Raw genomic sequence first — 20,127 nt, 5'->3', positions numbered from 1 at the left:
ACGACATAACATAACCAGCCTATATACGTCCCACTGCTGGGCACAGGCCTCCCCTCAATCAACCGGAGGGGGTATGGAGCATACTCCACCACGCTGCTCCAATGCGGGTTGGTGGAGGTGTTTTTACGGCTAATAGCCGGGACCAACGGCTTAACGTGCCCTCCGAAGCACGGAATCATCTTACTTTTTCAGACAATCAGGTGATTCAAGCCTGAAAAGTCCTTACCAAACAAAGGACAGTCTCACAAAGTGATTTCGACAATGTCCCCATCGGGAATCGAACCCGGACCTCCAGATCGTTTAAAGACGATAATTATATAAATTACGTAACGTGTTTGTCCTTATGTTTGTACTTCAAACAATCTTGTACGTGTTCAATTGAAGCTGTAAATGGTATAGCTAAACATTGTGCTTTCAATTAGAAAGGGGTAGAGCTACTGGTTAGGACAAAGAGTTAGGCGCAAGTTAGGCGCTAAAGCGATAATTTTATTGTCATTTTTTTTCCAATTTCGTTTTACTTGCGATCGGTCGTTCGACCATAAGCAGGTGTTTTAAGGTGTGGATATGTGGGCGTGTATAATCCTGTGATTACATGGCCCCCGTTTCTGTCCTTTTATGTTAAAATAAGGTTCTTTCACTTGAGTCTGCTGCTGTTGTTAACAATAGGAGTTGAGTTGAGTTGAATTGTCAATTTCGACAAAAAATATTTTTTACATACATACATAAACTTACGAATATTTCCCGTTCAAGTAAGCAGAGACTGTGGAATTTCATTTGCTTCGAGCCTGACACACTTCTCTTGCTTCCTCCACATTCATCAATCGTTTTATGCACGCACGCCGGTTCAGAGTAGATCGTACTGAGCCATTTCTAAGGACATCTCCAATTTGGTCAATGTACGTCCTTCTAGGTCTTCCTCTGCCAGCCCTACCACCAACCTTGGCTTTATAGGTACCGTTCTAGTAATCCATTATCCTTCATCCGCCCACGTGTCTTACCAACATAACGTTCTCTTTTCAATTAATTAAGTTGTACACTTTATAATAAACTAACATTATTTTCACTTGAAAATAAAGTCAACAAATTATGATAACTTTAAATATGAGACAAAATCTGTATAATCGGCGGCCGTATTGCTATAGATACCTAGTTTCCGAATTCATGTTTGGCTCATAAATGATTATCACGTGCTCAGCGGTGAAGCAAAACATCGTGAAGAAACCTACATTCCCGGGAACCTGTATTGGGGTGGTTTTCCCTTCGCCGGTTGGAAGGGCAGACAGGCAGTCGCTTCTGTAAAAAACCGGACCTGTCAAATCGTCAGGTTAGGTAATCCCTGTGAGAAACGGGATAATGCCAGGGATATGACGATGAACAGATTACATATTCCTTAAATAACTAGGTAATTACAAATTTAAGAACTAGAAAAAGTAAATAGCTTAGCTTGTGCTGCGATGGAGCCATGCTATGGCGCCATCCAGCGCTGGTTTTCAGTCATTTCCTCTTCCTGGGATATTGTGCGGAAGTAATTGTCAATGATTGTTCATAATTAAAAGCATAACTGAGATTCAATTCATCTAAAAAAGCAATATTGCAATTTGACATTTGCGCATATAAAAGTAAGTGCGCAATGCAATCAAATGTCAAATAGCAATTTTGCTTTCTTAGATGAATTGCTTCGATGTGGCCTTTTAACCCCCTATTCTTCAACTAATTACATGATTTAAAAGTACAAAATCGTAAAAAAAACTCCATACGTAAACTACTTTTCTAACTTACACCAAACGCCTGTAAGTGGCGTGTGGGCAATTCTCTCTAAGCATTTGCCTTTAAACACTATCAGGCGTCGTGTTTTAGTACAAGAAAGCATCGACGCCATTTTGGGTTGAAATTCTATGTAAATCTCTTCATCTTGTCGGTTTAAGGAATGAATTGGTTGTAATGTGGGGTTGAGGACCGTTTGTGGAATTTGTTGAAGTTAAAATAGGGATCTTTAGGCATCTTTTGCGCTTTTAAGTACTTATAATAGCGTAGTACAGGTAGGTACATTAATTATATACACTTCGGTACCATGTCACATTAACGTTTTTGATAAATAGGGTAAGTTAGGTCAAAGTAAATTAAGAAATTCTAATTATTAAATGAAGACAAACTTGAAACTGACGAAAAACATTTTCTTTTTCTATTTAACTTATTTACGAATTGTAATCAAGAAAACGTAATAATAAGTTCGACATTTTACCAAGTTTCTACTAATTCCATAGTAATTTCGTGTTTTGACGTTTAGTAAAAAGTAAGAACTAAGTAACTGATTGATTAACTAACAGTGTTTAAAACTAAACTAACTGAGGAGCTCGGTGGCGCAGCGGTTAACGCGCTCGGTCTGTGATTGTTGAAGTAAAGCAACTTTCGCAGAGGCCGGTCATAGGATGGGTGACCACAAAAAAAAAGTTTTCATCTCGAGCTCCTCCGTGCTTCGGAAGGCACGTTAAGCCGTTGGTCCCGGCTGCATTAGCAGTCGTTAATAACCACCAATCCGCACTGGGCCCGCGTGGTGGTTTAAGCCCCGATCTCCCTATCCATCCATAGGGAAGGCCCGTGCCCCAGCAGTGGGGACGTTAATGGGCTGATGATGATGAGTTGGAAACTAGCTTATTTTAATTATTATATATATCTCACTCTAACAAATGACGGTTCTGACGTGACAGAAAAGATAAAAACATAGAAAAGTGAGATGCGGGGTGCAGAGACGGGGATATATTATATGCAAAAGAAACAACTGACTCGTGGACTGATTTATTACTGACTAAATGAAATTACAAATAATAGAACTTAAAGTAACACTCACTCATATACACACATAGGTACCTATACTACATATTCCTATATACACTTTTGTACACACTACATCCAGCCAAGTAGTTAATGCCATCTGCGGCAAATCTACAATAAGTCACGTCAAAAAAACAATGTACACACTACAGGTCGGCTAAGGCTGGGTTTCCACTGACGCGGAGATGGGCGGAGAAGAGCGGAGATGTGCGGATTTGACCAATCACAGCGTTTGAAAGAGCGAAAAATTAAGACGCTCTGTCACTCTCTCCCTCCGCACAGCTCCGCGTCAACGGAAACGCAGCCTAAATGTAGGTAAAATCTTCTCTATTTTCCGCTAATCTTCTCTCTCTCTCTCTGTCCACAGAAGCTCGTCACTCCATCCAACGGCGAGCCTCCGATTACGAAGTCAGTGATGAGATGCTGAATGATGAGAGCAACGACTATGGCACGCAGAATGACGCTGATGGAGGTATGTGCTGGTTGAATCATTAAATGATTATCATAGAACGGCTCACAATCCGGAGGTCCTGGGTTCGAATCCCGCTGGGGACAAATCACAAAAATCACTTTGTGATCCCTAGTTTGGTTAAGACATTACAGGCTGATCACCTGATTGTCCGAAAGTAAGATGATCCGTGTTTCGGAAGGCACGTTAAGCCTTTGGTCCCGGTTACTACTGACCAATGTAAGTACAGTCATGAGCAATATAATGTACCCACTTTAGGATTCTGTCACACTAACATATTTGACATTTAGTGAGACTTACAGTTCAATTTGTCAAAAAAGTTAATGTGACGTGGTACCAAAGTGTATGTATATTAATGCTCGTGACCGTACGTAGTCGTCACATGACTCACTCACTGTTGTCTAAGCAATGTAGGTGTGTTTCTGTCACATTACAAATCTTTTCGACAGGACGAAGTCTGTCGGGTCCGCTAATATTGTATAAATTTTAACAAAATTATCTTTGTAATGTGTTTGTAAAATAAAGTTATTATTATTTGTTTGTCGCGCTCAGTCTGCGATTGTTGAAGTTAAGCAACTTTCGCAAAGACCGGTCATAGGATGGGTGACCACAAAAAAAAAGTTCATCTCGAGCTCCTCCGTGCTTCGGAAGGCACGTTAAGCCGTTGGTCCTGGCTGCATTAGCATTCGTTAATAACCACCAATCTGCACTGGGCCCGCGTGGTGGTTTAAGGCCCGATCTCCCTATCCATCCATAGGGAAGGCCCGTGCCCCAGCAGTGGGGACGTTAATGGGCTGGTGATGTTTGTCGTTTCCATATCTCGGGCCTATGGAGTCCCGGACTTTTGGAAGGCGTGCGCGAAGCCAACACGTAGAGGCCCCTTAAGACAGTTTAATCTAAATGTGGTGTGACACCAACCGGCGATTATCCCTGTATGCACTATGGGAGTGCACCTAAAGACAATCCTTATTATTATTATTATATTATTTAATTTCAGGTAACGACGCCGATGACGAGGATACCCCGGAGGTGGAAGGCAAGATCCTGACGAAGGGAGAGAGCTACCGGCTGCTTATCGGCAACTCTGTCCGGCTGGAGTGCAGGGTCTCACCGGCAGGTTGGTACACAAACATTTTACACTTCTGGGAAGATTGAATCAATTCATCTAAAACCGCAATATTTTTTTGTTTTTATAGCACTCATTCGTAGTTAGGGAAACTCATACATACATAAAACCCTCCGTGGTCTAGTGGTTAGAGCGTTAGGCTCACGATCTGGAGGTCCGGGTTCGATTCCCGATGGGGACATTGTCGAAGGGGAAGCAAATATGTTTGTCTCGCTTGCACTTATGCGTTTCTATGGGACACGGTAAGAATAAGATTTTGTATGTAAATAGCCCAATAGCAAATAGATACATGGGTGGTATTCAATAAAATTAAAATAAACACATTATTGTATCGTCAAGCAGTCTGTGGAAGCCATTTTACAGTTAACCGGAAGCGCGCGCACACGTTTTTGGCGCCACCGGAAACGCCGCCATTCTATGAATAATATTTTTATTTTTATTGCGCAATGAGTTATGACTTGTATATTTAATGTGATTTATGGACTCCAAATTGTAGTGACCGAATTTATATTTGATTGTTGTTATAACAATTTATATTAACGATATTTTGATAGGTCTAAAATGAGATTCAATCTTAATGGTGATAATTCATTTTATTTTTTAAATATTCTACTTCAGTTGAAGTTGAAGAAAATTAAATTTAAAAAATACATTTTTTTCAATTAAAATGTTTTTTTTCAGATGCTGGTCTGGTGGTGAGCTGGAGTAAGGAACAGAAACGCTTATTTTTGGGAAATTTGCCACAAGACAGCGAGAACAAGAGGGCTTCCCTGTAAGTACTAAATTTTCAATACAATGTTTTAGAAATTCATCCCCTAAGGGGATAAATTAGGGGTTGAAAGTTTGTATAAAACTTCTATAGTCATCATCAGCCCTACGACGCCCACTGCTAGTTTTAATAGGAGGGTTTCCATATGGTACTAGAAATACTAATTATAGAAAGAATTTAAAATTTATTTAATTAACTTAAAACAACTTTTACAAATTCTTGAAATAGGAGGTGTAAATTAGTGTAGAATTTTGTATGGAAAATAAAATTTAAGGTATTTCGTTACTCAACCACATCAAAATGGGTGAACGGGTTTAAATGAGATTTGGCATGCAGATAGATTATATTTATAGGTACAACGTACGACTGTTGGCCAACTGGGCACCCTCAGGCCTGTTGTCTTAAATTTTGTTTCGGGTGAGAGCCCTCAGCGCTCCCCATTTGTCCGGCCAAGTAGTTAATGTCATTTGCGGCAAACCTACAATAAGTCTCGTCAAAAAAACGTACGATTGTCATAATATCAGACACATCAAAATTTTCAAAAATACAAAAAAATATTTATTCTTCAAAAAAATTTAATTACATAGGTACATACTTTGTGACTAGCTGTAAAACTACTAGCACATCGGAAGCTGTATCGCTGAGGGAAAGACGTGCGCCAGAAAACCTCCCAGCACACGAAATCACGGCTAACAGCTAGTTAAGTAATTAAATCCTCCTTCTCATTCCAGGGTTCACAATTCAAACGACCTCCTGATCAAGGATGTGCAGATCAATGACACTGGTCGGTATACCTGTATGATTATGCAGGCCAGTAACCCAGTGTCTATCACACATGTGGTGATTGTCGAGGAGCCACCGAGGATAACCAGTGAGTATTTGTTTGGTTTATCTATGGTAGATAGATTGGACGATTAATAAACTAAATATTGTGTTATTAGAATACCCTGAGCGGTGTTTGGGAACTTTTTGAAATGCAAAACACGTTCTAAAACGCTTGATTCATAAAGGCAAATAATCAGAAGACAAATTGCAGTCACTTTTGAAAGTATCAAAAAACAAAATTAACAAAAATATTAGCAACATTTCAAAAGTTATCTACATTATAGTAATAGAAAACAGGAGGGTTATAAAAGCCACATCGAAGCAGTTCATCTAAAAAAGTGATATTGCATTTTGTTTGCATTACGCACAAGACTTACTTTTATAAGCGCAAATGTCAAATTGCAATATAGCTTTTTTAGATGAATTGCTTCGATGTTGCCTTTTTACCCCTCCTACTGTTGAAAATATTCCAAAATAAATAAAATAAAGACGTTACTGGGTAGATCTTCGAACACTGGAACACTGGTATTTTTGCAAATATTATATTGATATTTGCTAAATGACAAAAGATTCTAGGACACTTGCGTTTCCGGTAATCGTATTGACATCCGGTGTTCGAAGATCTACCCTTCTGCGTAGTTCGTTTACTTTGATATTTTATCTATTTACCATACCATAGACATCTTTTTTCAAAAATATAGGTTAATAATTAAATCTACTCACTACCTAATTGTTAAATGTCTTTAAATACAACTGAATTAAGTATTTCAAAAAGTTCACGCACACAGGTTGTGACAATAAAAATGTTTCAGGCTCTTTTCAAATCGATGGTGCGTTTTCTGGCTATCTAGTTTGAAAAGGGCCCATCGAAAGTTAGTAAAATGAAATCTTGTAATTCTGCTAATCAATCCATAGTGTAGTATCTCATTTTGATTTAGTTTTAGTAGTGTCATTACTCATGCCTTCTTTTTAATCATCTTTTACTAGTTCTAAGACAGTTTTAATAATTTAGTGAAACTATAGAATTTTCCTCCATTTTATTTTAACTTTAAAGACGGTTGTATCCATCTTTTTTTCATCTTTAATGCTTTAAACTTTTATTCTCTATCTTTTCACCGACACCAAACAAGTGACGATGGTTTGGAAGTTGGTATTTGACTTAACAACTAATTTTGAGAATACCTTAATCAAATAAAAAGATATGGAAGATTCTATAATTAAATTAAAGATTAACAACGATAGGTTAGGCGTAGCAAATGTAATGTAAATTCAACTGCGTAGGTTTTAAGTATTAGATAATATTTCAGATCCAGAAACGACTACGGATAGTACTATTGAGTACGAAGATAATATACCGAGGATTTCCTGTGAGTGTCCTCAAACAGATGCACCTACTATGGGGTTATAATAGGGTGACATCTTTTCTTGCTATATTATTTTTTAATAAAAGTGTTGACTCGTTGACGTCTATCAACGAGTACAGAAACAGCATTGACAAAACGGCATTGGCTTGTCGAAGCAATATTTCTAAAGTTAAACTGCTGTACTGATACAAATCAAAAACACAACCCAAGAGGCCACTCTTAATTATCATATTTGATATTTTTTGACATTAAATTAATCATATAGCTATCTTCAAAAGTTAAACAGGAAATACATGTCAATAAATTAATCATTTTGTGGAAAAATTTTGTACAGAGAAAAACATTTTGAAATAAGGTGTCAAGTTTCAGATTTAAGAATTTGTGAATTCCACGAAGCTTTCGACATACTCAATCAATTTTAAATTTGCAAATTATTATGACTAGACTAGTAAAAACTTAGCTTCAAATGTTATTTCATATTTTAATATGATTAAAGCATACTTATTAATTTAAATACTTGATGAATACTATTTTTTGTTTAAGTATAAGCAAAATTGTCACGTTATGGCTGCCCCAAGGAGCTATGTTGTGACCTTTTCTTTATATTTAAGATGTCACCCTATATTAATATTACTTTGAAATATTTTTTGGGAACGTATTTATTTGCATGGCGGTAGTTCTCTATTTTGTAACGGTCTACGAGAAATTCACTTTGTCTTTGGTATTTACGTCTATTCAGTGTTTCATTATTTATATTATTGCTAAGCGTATTTAAATAATCTATGTTATCGTGTCGCATTCGGTATATCCTGTAAAGATATTGTTGTAGAATTATAAAATAAATAATCTCACAATAAGGTACGCCGACCCTCAATCAATCAGAGATGGGTATGGAGCATTATGTATTTTGTAATCCTTTGGTAAAGTAAATTTTAAAAATACTAAAGCAACTGAAATGACTTAAACGACATCGATTTTAGTGGTGCCTTTTCTCGTAAAGCGTTACATTGAAAAAGTATTTTCGTGTTAAACGTATCTATATACGTATTGATAATAATAATTATGAACGAATTAGGTGCTAAATGTCAATAGCATGAAAATTGAGGACGATAATAATACGTACATTTCGCTTCATATTATATTTATTTTATTGATTATTCTGGTATCTGCACGCACGGACCTGTTATTTGGTTTAGTCAGGGACATTGCTTGGTTGTTAGAATGGTTGTTACTATAAACTTTTTAATAACCAAACAGTGATACAGAACAGACAAAATGTTCTAAATCATGATATTTTTAAAATTCTCTATTGAGACAAAATTTTCATTTTCCAAATTTGCACGTCAAACATTCGGTCTAAATACTGATTTCGATAAGGCATCAAATATTCATATTCGATATTTAACTGTCTTTCATTGCATGGGCATGTTTCAAAGCACGAAGTTGTATATTTGTTCAATATTGTCATGTGTTACTGAATCAGATATATGTAAGCTTATTTAAACAAATTATTTTTACCCTATTTCTAAAATGAAAAAAAGTGACACTATTGAAGAAATGTTTCAATTTATACACCATGATTGTTTTTGTAACGTCCACGTTAAATATAGAAATAACGTAACTCGCCTCTCAATCAATAGAGACCTAAACCAGTATTAATAGGTGCTTACAGTCTTCTCATCATTTTACTTACGATTTCAACTGGGACAATTTCATTATTATTTTCATTTTCCATTATGATTTTGTGATTCACATTTCACCGTGATATTTCCTTCTCAGAAAGTACTTCATATTTGTTTTCGCTTCATCACAATATTTATAGTCACAATTCTCTTCACATATATTATATGCCTTTCTCACTTCATTATTCAAGACCAATTATAGTATTTCCGAACTATGAAGGTAAAGAAGACGCATCCCAAACGAAAGAAGAATTATGATTGATTAACAACAATATTGTTAACAAAACCAATGACAGACAGCTCTCAGAGCTTCCTTCTTCAGGATAAACGCCCTCATCTCACCCGATTTATTCGCCTTATTAGTAAATACCACCCAAAATCTCGAATAAGTCACCTTAAGAAATTGCTGATGCATCAACATTACGAATGTCTAACACGTTTATAGACCATTTTTATCATAATATTTCCAGACTTCGCGGTGACTGCTAACGGTAACTTGCGCGAAGGCAACGATCTGCTGCTCACTTGTGACGTCACTGGTACTCCTAAACCTTCCATCATCTGGTCTAGGCAGAGGAAGTACGGTTTAGGTGGCGTAAGTATCTGTTTTAATTTACATAACATAACATAAGCTCACGACTATATCACGAATTTAGTTGGTCAGACATCCATCGCAAAATGGACTAAGTTACCCACGCCTCACCAAGCTTTCTGTTACACCAACGTGATAGGTGGTAAGCCGTATCGCCGTCTATAATGGTCAAGCCAACTGTGTTAGTGAAAACTACACTAAGATAAATTAATTACTAATTGGTGCAAGTCCGGTTCTAACTGGCGCTTCCCGTCTGGGAAGCAATCTAGTCAACCACAGGACCACAGTGCCTTCGTGTTTTAATGAACAGAAACCTAAAAACCAACTGGATTATCATATCTCCAATTAGGTGACCCATTTAACAGTAATTTCTTCTTTCAGACTGAGCCCCTCGGAGAAGCTAATGGCGTGTTCACCGGCCACACATTCTTCATGAAGAACATCACCAAAGAAGACGCTGGAATCTACTACTGCTATGCCGTCAGTGACGCTGGCAACGCTACTGCCATGCTTACTGTCAACGTTATTGGTGAGTATCTTTGTAGTCTATATCTTTATTGCCTTCATCGTGTGCAGGTCTTGTATTTGATTCAAAGAGGCGACATTGCTAAAATACATTTGTGACACTGTTCTTATTATGGACATTGCGATCTGACTTTATTTACTGTAGAAGTTTCCTTTCTTCATCTTTTTTCTTAAAATTAATATAATCTTTCGGTACTGTAACCAAGTGCTGATACGAAAGAGTGTAACTTTCTGCAACAGGTATTAACTACAATACAATAAAATAATGATTTATTGCATACAAAAGGAACAATTATATACAGGTAAACAATTGGTACAAAAGGCGCCCTTATTGCTAAGGTAGCAATTCCTTCCAGGCAACCTTAAGATAGAATAAAATTTCAGTAATTGCGGGACAGACGGTGCTAAATAAATTAACGTGTAAATATTTTTGTTATGTTCTTCATTGGCAATGTTTCTGTTTAAATTGCCGTTGCTGGATTGTAAAGCTATAGATATAAAGATGACGATACTATTTAATGTTCTATCCGCAGGCAAACCTCGCGTACATGTGCACCATCCGATCGTGAACACTGACATCAATGTGGAAGCTCAGCTACAATGCGCTGCTCACGAAGAACCTGCGTAAGTACTTATAATTTTATATTGAGTTATTTGAGGCATTTCAGGAGCTTTAGCGTCTTAATTACTTCGTATTTTTCTGGAGTCTTATGTTAAATAGATCGGAAAATTAGTGCCAAATGTCGCCACAGCAATTTGTAAATGCCGACGCTCATTCCGTCTGCTATGATTCCGCTTATAAACATGTTTTATCTATGAATTTTAGCCCGCACATCCGCTGGTACAAAGATGGGCAGCTCATCGAAGACTCCTCATTCCAGTACACCATCAGCGCCAACGGCTCCCAGTCCACTCTATCTGTCATTCCTAGGAGGGATGAGGACTTTGGAACCTTTACTTGTGAGGTGAGGATTTTTTTTTAAACTTTCCGTTTTTTGTCAGATTATCCTTGTCAATATTCCATTGCAAGTTGTGAATCACCTGATGAAGACGTTCCCGGCTATTATTTGTAAAACACCTCAAATAACTCGCAGTGGAGCAGCGTGGTGGATTATGCTCCATAACCCCTCGAGTTGATTGGGAGGTCTGTGCTCAGCAATGGGACGTGTATAGGCTGTTCACAGGACGGATCCTTTTCCCAGAATGAGTTCTTCGTCATTTTGTCAGTTACTAAAAAAACACCAATTTGTATTTTCTTTTTCAGGCTATCAACCCTCACGGCAAGCACAACAAATCGATCGACTTAGTGCAGAGTCCAGTAATTGAGAACTTTGACGTGGAGGGACCCAAGTTGACGTGGACCGTGCACTCCCACCAGCCTCTTGAAGAGATCGAAGTGCAAGTCAAATCAAATGACGAAGTAAGTTCAATTATTATTTGAAACTACATAAGTTATCACACACACTTGAGCAAACCCACATCCCCGAGAAATCTTCTTCTTATTGTGTAGATTGTGAGGTGAATTACCATCCTCTTCAACCCTGGTGTCAGTTTTATTATTGAGCCGCCAAAGGCCCCTGACACGGCTCGAAAAATGCATTCCGGGGTATGTAACCTAACCTGTACTAACCTAACCGGGTTATCCCTTCACGGGTTGGAAGCTAAGACTGGCAGCCGTTCCCTCCCTACCTGGTGGATATTCCATCTTCTAACATGAAGCGCTTCTCACCAGTATGCACGCTAGCTCGTATAACCCGACAACCTTTAAGACCAGATTTAAAAAACATTTTTTGGGTAATCTCTTTCAGGGATGGAAAGCGCTGAAGCCTCTCACTCGGTACAGTCATGAGCAATATAATGTACCTATTTTAGGACTCTGTCGCACTAACATTTTGGACATTTAGTGAGACTTACTGTTGAATTTGTCAAAAAAGTTAATGTGACATGGTACCAAAGTTGTATATAATATATTAATGCTCATGACCGTACATTTAAGTACATATTTTTTTTTATTTTCAGAACGGCGAATGGAAGACATTCCAGGTACCCCTGCCTGAGGTAAAGGACCCTACACATGAGTACGAGCTTATCTACCCCCTAAGCGACAAATCTCTGGAGTCCGGCTCGTACTTGGCCACAGTCAGAGCGAAGAACAGCAAGAGCTGGAGCTATCATTCCGAGCCTGTTGTTGTTCAGCTGGGTAAGATAAAATGATTTTCTTTTTTCTTTATTTTTTTTGTAACTTTTCGTTTTGTAAACCTTAAGAAATTGGTACAAATATATATTTTTTTAAAATGATTAATCTTTTAACGGTTAGCAAATTAACCTAGAACATAAACACCAATTTCTTGTTTTATGGCGGTACGGTTTCCATACAAATGTTTTTTCGCACCTTTTGATGAAAACATGCAGTTGAATAAAATTTAAATATTATTAAGAACAATTTTTTGGTCTAATATTTTTGGAAACTGAAATAATAGGTTGCAACTTGCAAGTGGAAATGTTAAATAAGATAATAAAATTAATTTTCTTTTTAAAAAAAATGCGTAAACTGTTTGAATGAAAAACGTTCTGCCATTACGATATCTGTTTTTTTTTTAAATATTGAGTTACCTAAATGACTTACCACATGAAAAACAGGGTTTTGTACAATAATAACTAAACTTATCAAAATTTCGAGTTTTTCTTGTTTGAACAACAAAAGAAAAAAGTAATATTACTTAAGTAATTCAAAAAATGACCCTTATCATTGCAGTAATATTTTGCCTCGTTCATTTGTTTCTTTTTTTTATATGTTTTGCAATACATTTTTACCACAATGTTCCATTTATTATAAATAACACTACAGTCTATTCATTTCATTCTGAACTTGTTAATAACATTTTAATTTGCATGATTTTGATTTTGGTTTTTTTTTTCGAATTTTTAGAGAGCCAAGCACAGCCCATCCAAACTGCTTCAGGTACGTTGCATTATTTTTTTTTTTAATTATTATTTTTATATTATTATCATGCAACCAACTCATGGAATGCCAATTTCACATTTATCATGTGTACATTTAAGTAATATTGAAGAAAAAAGAAAGGCGCACGCGACTTTCGTGTTTTGACGTAACTTATTGTGTATTTGTCTCTAATGACATTCACTACTTGGTCGAACAAGTGAGGAGCGCTAAGGGTTGTCACCAGCAAAACGTGACAGTCAGAAATGTTTTCGATGTGCAATCCTTTAGAAAAATATGGTACATACACTACTTAAATGTCTTGCAGTCTAGGCCAAAACATTTCAAACAAATGTCAAATAGCAATATTGCTTTTTCAGATGAATTGCTTCGATATGTCCTTTTTACACCCCTGTAATTGTATGTATGTTTAAAATAATGTATCTAAATACATAGTATTACATATCCCATTCATTTTTTTACAAATATTTGACCACAATTTCACCTGATGACACGTGAAGATGTCCCTAAGGTACATGGTCACCTTTAAAATGATCAATTATATTTAGTCAAGACGAGATGACTTTTTCATTTCCCACGTCACTAGTATGAAAGAAAACATGTTAATTTTATCTTTTTTGTTTCAGTGTTCCGGTCAAATGGATATTCCCTTCGACCAACGACTTTCGCCGTACTATCCACCACCTTCATGTACGTTCTCGTACGAATGCTATAAACAAGTAGACCTACCTTATTTATTGTTAGTACCGGTAGAACTGAAACGAACGCCTTTTTGAATTTTTGAAAAAAAGTTCATTTTTTGAAAAAAGAAAAAATCTTAGCGCTTCTCGATGTATTGTTGGTACTTATAATATTTTTTTAAATAGTATTAAAGGCTTTTATGCACAGACAATGTGGCTAGTGTTTTGAGCCTTTTCGGCAGTTATTGTGCTATTAAATTACCATAGTGAGTTAATCACTGAGTAAAAAGTACAAAATGTTATAAAAATACCATTGTAATTGTAACCCAGTGATTTTTGTTCCATCATCTTTTCCATTTGCGCGTCAGAATGGTAGGTTTACAATCGGGTAAGTACCTAAAAATGCAAGATACAATGCAAAATAGGTAGACTATAATCGAATATCAAAACCTGATTAAGTGAAAACTAAATAAAATAACGGTAGGTACCTTACGTTACCGTAATTTTCAATAAAATCGGTACCAATATATATTTTTTTCCGATTGTTCTCGGCCACTGACATGTAAATGGTTAATCATTGTACAGATTAACTCTTAAGGAAAATATAATAATTATTAAAATATGTTTAGGTATCTTAGAAAAGACCTAATTATTATATCGCGGATCTAAGCAACGCCAAGATATTTAAATTATTATCAACGGCATCTAATTGTATTTAAACGCATTTTTAAGCTTATTAGCGAATAGCTTTTTAAATTCTTCAACCATTTCGTTGGCAAATGTATTTTTTTTGTCTTCTTTTTACTTACCTACTTTCAACTACACCAGTTATATTTTTTGTAAATATTATTCTTAATTATAAATAATTATTTGTTTTAACATGTATTTGACGTGAAATTAGATTTAATTTGAATTATCGCGTAGAAATATTACCTGTCGACTTCTTTTTATTAAATTCTATAATATTTCACTGTAATACGTATTTTGTTTACTTTCGCATTATAACGAAGTCGTTTCTCACATTAATTTAGTTTATCGTTTAAATTTTAGGTAATTATTACCAAAGTGTAATTAAAAATCACATTTAGTTTACGTTACATTTTTAATTAAACATAATTAACGTTAATGAAGTGCTTATTAATTGATTAAATGCAAAAATGTAGACATATGTGGATAGGTCGCTTGTTAATGTGCATCGCGTTTTTGGAAAAAAAAATATATAAAAATGTATTTTGATATCGGGAAGATTTTCTCTACTGTCCAAAAATTAAATTAGATGCATAATTGACATTATAAGCTTTTACTAGACTCTGTATATCGAATATAATCATACAAGTCAACTAAGCTGCCATAATATACATTATTAAACGTTGAATTGAAAAAAAAATACTTTACTTTTGATAGAACATAATCGGTTGGCCTAATCTCGACTAATACATCACTATGCCAATGAACGTAACAACACTAGCTTCAAAGTTGGTATTTGTGGATTACGTATATAAAATTTCAGAAAAAAGATTTTTTTTTTCAAACCAACTCGCTGTTTTATAATATTACCAATTAACTATAGTATATAATGTTGATGACGCTGGTTCCAGTACACACCATCTAAGTTTATTTTAAGTTATAAGTAGTTATAATTATAATTATAGTTATAATTTGCTTATCCACCGAAAAGGAAAGGGACGTGTAATCGACAGGCATAAAATTTGTGGAACACAGGTCAAATTTAAACAGAAATTAAAAAATACGCTCCCATAATTTTATATTTGCCAATAACCCGACAGAATTAAGTTAACAGCACACGTCAAACAGAATGTATATCAGCGAGATCCCTATCTTACTCGCCTGGTTTATTCATTTATTTACTCATTCATTTCAAAATTAACAGTTTTCTATCATCCGTCCCTTACGTTTTTGGCTATAACTTAAAATAAAATTAGGAGTTGTCTGCAGGAATCGGGGCCAATGTGCCTATAACTACTCGAGTAACTACATCAGTTCCATTTAAAGGTGCTCTCCTTTATATAATAATATACCTAGATAAAGTAAATCGTAATCTTCCATATTAAGTAACTTATTGAAAAAGATACGGTACCTATCACACAAGTATCGTAAGACAAAACTATAGCATAAAATCGGTATATCCCGTCTTGACCTGTATTCTACGATGTTAACTCCAACCTCCTCGATCCTGTCCTCAGTTGATGCGACCTCGAGGTCTTCCTCGTACTCAGCTCTCCTCAGAGTTTCCTCTAGGCATGACGTCATTATTTTCGTATTATTATGTTGGCAGTATGATATGCTCGACTACAGCACCCCGATACCGACCCCGCTGGCGTGGTCCACGATTTCCCTCAATCAGCGCTTATCGCTATCGACCCGCTAGAGTCGATTATTTTTTTCAAATATTTTTACTCACAGACGACGCCCTGAGCCGAGGTTCGCGCCCAACTGGGCACCCTCAGGCCTGTTGTCTTAAACGTTGTACCGGGTGAGAGCCTTCAGCGCTCCCCATTTGTCCGGCCAAGTTGTTAATTCCACCTTCGGCAAATCTAAAGTGAGTAAAGTCCTCAAGTCGAGGATGTAAATGTCAACTGAGAATACCAAAATGCAGCTCAACTGAGGCAGAGTCAAGTGGTGGAAGTGTTGAGTGAACATCATAAATACGGGTGTACGTGGCCGTAAATAATAGTAATGTTTTAACTAGTCTTATTATATATCACAAGTTGTAGTAAAAGTATAGTGATCGCAGCTTCTATATCCTGTTATATCAAAATGTGACCACTTTAGCAATGATGTGTAGGTAATGTACTGTATTAAATAAAGAAATGACTAGGTACATCTGTACTGGTATAATTTGAACTTGTATTAATTTGCATTATTATTTAAAAGCTGTATTTATTTAATAATTTTAATACGTACAACCAACGATTCCTTCTTAATCAAAAACTGTGTACCAAAATTTTAATATCGGTACCGTCCCGATTTTTATTTTTATGTGAAAACTTTTTAATTTGTCCTTGATTTTAATTTTTAAAACTTAATCAAACTGGAATTATTAAATAATATTATTTTATTATCAGTACATGCGTATGTATTTATTTTTAAGAACCATATTGTTTTCCATAAATTAATAACAATTTTGAATTAAAATTATCAGGTCATATTTTCTAAGTAGAAATTGCTTATTTCTGCATTTTATTAGCTTTTCAATTTTGACATAAATAATAATGGTACAAAAAAACTAAATACATAATATTACGTAATATATATTTAAGGACTGTTCTAATTATTTTTTAATAATAGTATAACATATGACGAATAAATAAATAAAGTTGTTACATTAATCCATTCGAAAACAAACTCGAATATAAACATTATAAATTATTATGTACCTATCCTTTATTTTTTTGTACCATAATATTATTTTATTAAATGTCAAAATCAGCTGAAATAAAACTTTAAAAAAATGTTTATCTGTTTGTCTGTGCCTTCTCCTATTAGACTTGTCGAAGGTGATATTTTTGTCTTAAAATAAATAAACGATTAATGTTTGTAAATAATTTAAAATGGTTTATTATTTCATCACCTTATTTTTCTATGACAAATTAGGCTTATATACATACACTCACGCACATGATCACTTATGGTATGGGCACAGAGAGATATAATCAGTAGATAACCAACGATATCTACGATAATGATCCGTCCCATATAGTGGTCCATCATGTTAAAGTGAACACAATCCCTTGATTGTTTTGTGAAATGATCCATCATATCAGAATGACGGGTGTAATGTTAGAATAATTTAATTCAATCAAGCAATTCATTATAACGACGGGGAAGAAGCAAATACTCCTATCTTACACAGACCTAACTTTACAGGAGGAGGAAAAAACTGAATAACTTTTTTGTTAATAATTATAGCGCGACGTCATGTTCTGAAGGTAGTTTTGTTATTTCAAGAGACATTTTTTTAAACTAATATTAATTTTGTATATATAGAGGAATTAAAGTTAATGTAAGTTAGAGCCTATTGGTTTCTGTGTTGGGTCGAAAGTTTTGACGTTAGACGGTTTTTCCACTTGCAATTAATCCTTCAAATTCCTATTGTTTGACTTATTTCTCTTTGTAAACTATTCACTGTAGCTTCAAAAACCTATTAATAATTAAAAAAAACAATAACTATAAAACTAACGTAAATTATACATGATTTTGTAAGATAGGATGTATTGCTTTGAATGAATTTCAAATTATGTTCAAGTTAGGAGATATTATAAAGCAATGCCGCAACATTTAACTAGTAAATATTTAACTGTAAACTATTATAAAGCATGAAATATAATAACAAATAATCGTATATTTTAAAAAAAAACTGAAACCTCAGCTTTTTTAAAGAAAGTGCTACGCTTAGCATTTTTAATGAAAATAAACTTTGATCTTAAACAAGGTTTAACAAATTATTTATTGATCATGATAAAGTAGGCACCTTCGTTTTTTAATTGGTATTTAAAAAAAATATCAATATAGTACGAATTATATATGAGGCCTATAAAATCAAAGGCAGCTAAACGCCATAATATCGTAAAATGAGTTCACTATGGCGCCATCTACTTTCGTTAGTTTAACACACTTTATCATATTCATTTTAGTAACAAATGCAGGAAAATCCGTATAAAATTCGGGTCAATAGTATCAAAGACAGCTACATGCCAACCAGTAAAAATCAAATATAGCTACGATTGAGCTACGAGTTACGCCAACCAATCAGAGAGCTGGATTTCAGAAAACGAACATGGCCGCTGCCGTACAATTCATATTATGAATGTGTCGTCCAGTTTTTAGCGTTATTCTTGTGTTTTTATTGAATTCCGTGACAATTCTTTTGCTAAACTTCGAATTTGGATAACCATGGAGGTCCCTGTAACAAGAGCAACTGCGGGCAAGGTTCGTAAAATAACAAGAAACCCCGAGAACTGGAAAGCTAATATTGCTAAGAAAGACCTTTCTTTCTTAGTTAAATGTTAGTTTAATGGTGACTGTCATTATCAAACTCAGTTATATCCAGTTACTCAGAATCAAATACAGCAATATCCTATAGTTGGAATCAAAGCCAGCTAAATGCTATTTTATTTTCACTTTGTATTCAAATATACAGGGAGCTTTATTAATTAAAATTCATATTATCTTAATATTCACATTCTCTACAAATCTGTCTTAAAATATAGAATATTGTATCTACCTAAACAAAGTTATCGATTTTTGTAGCTTACTGATTATTTGACAGACTTGGATTTAGCTGCCTTTGATTTTATAGGCCTCATATTTATTAAGTCAATAATCAACTGAGATCAACAAGTAGGTACTTATTAAAATCATTATCAATAGCCCGGTCAATAAAAGGGTTGTAGAGTATGTGGGAGGAATCCTATGATTTTTCTTCAGGAATGTGTTCCGGAACACATTCCAGAATGCGTCCTTATTTATGGAGTTAACATAGTAAAAATTCCCACGTTTACATGGTGTCATTTCCGTAACTTAATGTTTACCAAACCATACAAAAATATAAAATATCGATATTTTTGTATGGTATTGGTCGTTCGATATACTTCTCACTTTTTATTCTAAATTCCTCTCCAAAATTAAAACTGTGGGAATTTTTTTGACAAAAAGATAATTTTAAATAACCCAGTTATCCAATATCAAATAATTAACTTGTCAAACAATTTTTATTAATAACTGTCTTTAAAAAAATGTTTAATATTGAAAAGTGTCAGTGATCGAATCACCCCAAAAAGTAGATCTTGGGTCCATCATCTCTTGTTTTTGAAACAAAGACACATTTCGTGCCATGCCCATTGCCCATCATCATCCATCGACCTCCATCATCTTCCATTAAACAAAAAGACTCATGCTTGATTCTGAAGATAGGAGCTATTATCGATTAAAACATGAGATAGGAGTTATTTATTTCTGTAGAAAGGAGATATTTTTATAAAAAATATTGCAACATATAAAATCTATATTTTAAGAGCTATTTCTATTAATCGAAAATCACCCTAAAAGTAGGAAATATACAACGGAGATCTTGCCAGCCAACGTAAAATTAAATTTCGCAACGAACTACATCAAAAAGTCGATTTGCCTAAAAATGTAAGATAGGAGTATTTGCTTCTTCCCCGTCGATAAGTAATTTGAAAATAAAAATCAGAATTAAAGCGCCTGGTAGATAGTGGTTGTAAAGTTTGCTATTACTAATTTTCCAGGTACTACAATTATTATTTTTACGTTCAGATTA

At 34.9% G+C, this 20,127-nt stretch overlaps 1 protein-coding gene across 3 annotated transcripts in view; it reads left to right on the top strand.

Moving 5' to 3' along the window:
• LOC126378102 (limbic system-associated membrane protein-like) overlaps nt 1–16,351 on the top strand; it is a 214,842-nt gene extending 198,491 nt beyond the window's left edge. The window contains exons 3-15 of one of the 3 annotated variants that reach the window (XM_050026267.1): nt 3,200–3,304; nt 4,299–4,418; nt 5,109–5,199; nt 5,928–6,067; nt 7,329–7,388; nt 9,538–9,662; nt 10,041–10,188; nt 10,718–10,808; nt 11,011–11,149; nt 11,449–11,604; nt 12,204–12,384; nt 13,114–13,146; nt 13,773–16,351. In XM_050026267.1, coding sequence (XP_049882224.1) covers nt 3,200–3,304; nt 4,299–4,418; nt 5,109–5,199; nt 5,928–6,067; nt 7,329–7,388; nt 9,538–9,662; nt 10,041–10,188; nt 10,718–10,808; nt 11,011–11,149; nt 11,449–11,604; nt 12,204–12,384; nt 13,114–13,146; nt 13,773–13,861 — 1,478 coding nt within the window. In that variant the 3' untranslated portion in view covers nt 13,862–16,351. The remainder of the gene's footprint in view (nt 1–3,199; nt 3,305–4,298; nt 4,419–5,108; nt 5,200–5,927; nt 6,068–7,328; nt 7,389–9,537; nt 9,663–10,040; nt 10,189–10,717; nt 10,809–11,010; nt 11,150–11,448; nt 11,605–12,203; nt 12,385–13,113; nt 13,147–13,772) is intronic. The other 2 variants (XM_050026270.1, XM_050026268.1) reach the window with 2 other exon arrangements.
• Nucleotides 16,352–20,127: the final 3,776 nt, after the last annotated feature.

The sequence above is a fragment of the Pectinophora gossypiella genome, chromosome 25, assembly GCF_024362695.1.
Source record: "Pectinophora gossypiella chromosome 25, ilPecGoss1.1, whole genome shotgun sequence".
Classification (NCBI taxonomy): domain Eukaryota; kingdom Metazoa; phylum Arthropoda; class Insecta; order Lepidoptera; family Gelechiidae; genus Pectinophora; species Pectinophora gossypiella.
The sequence above is the reverse complement of the archived record's forward strand: the minus strand, read 5'-3'. Positions and strand labels throughout refer to the sequence as shown.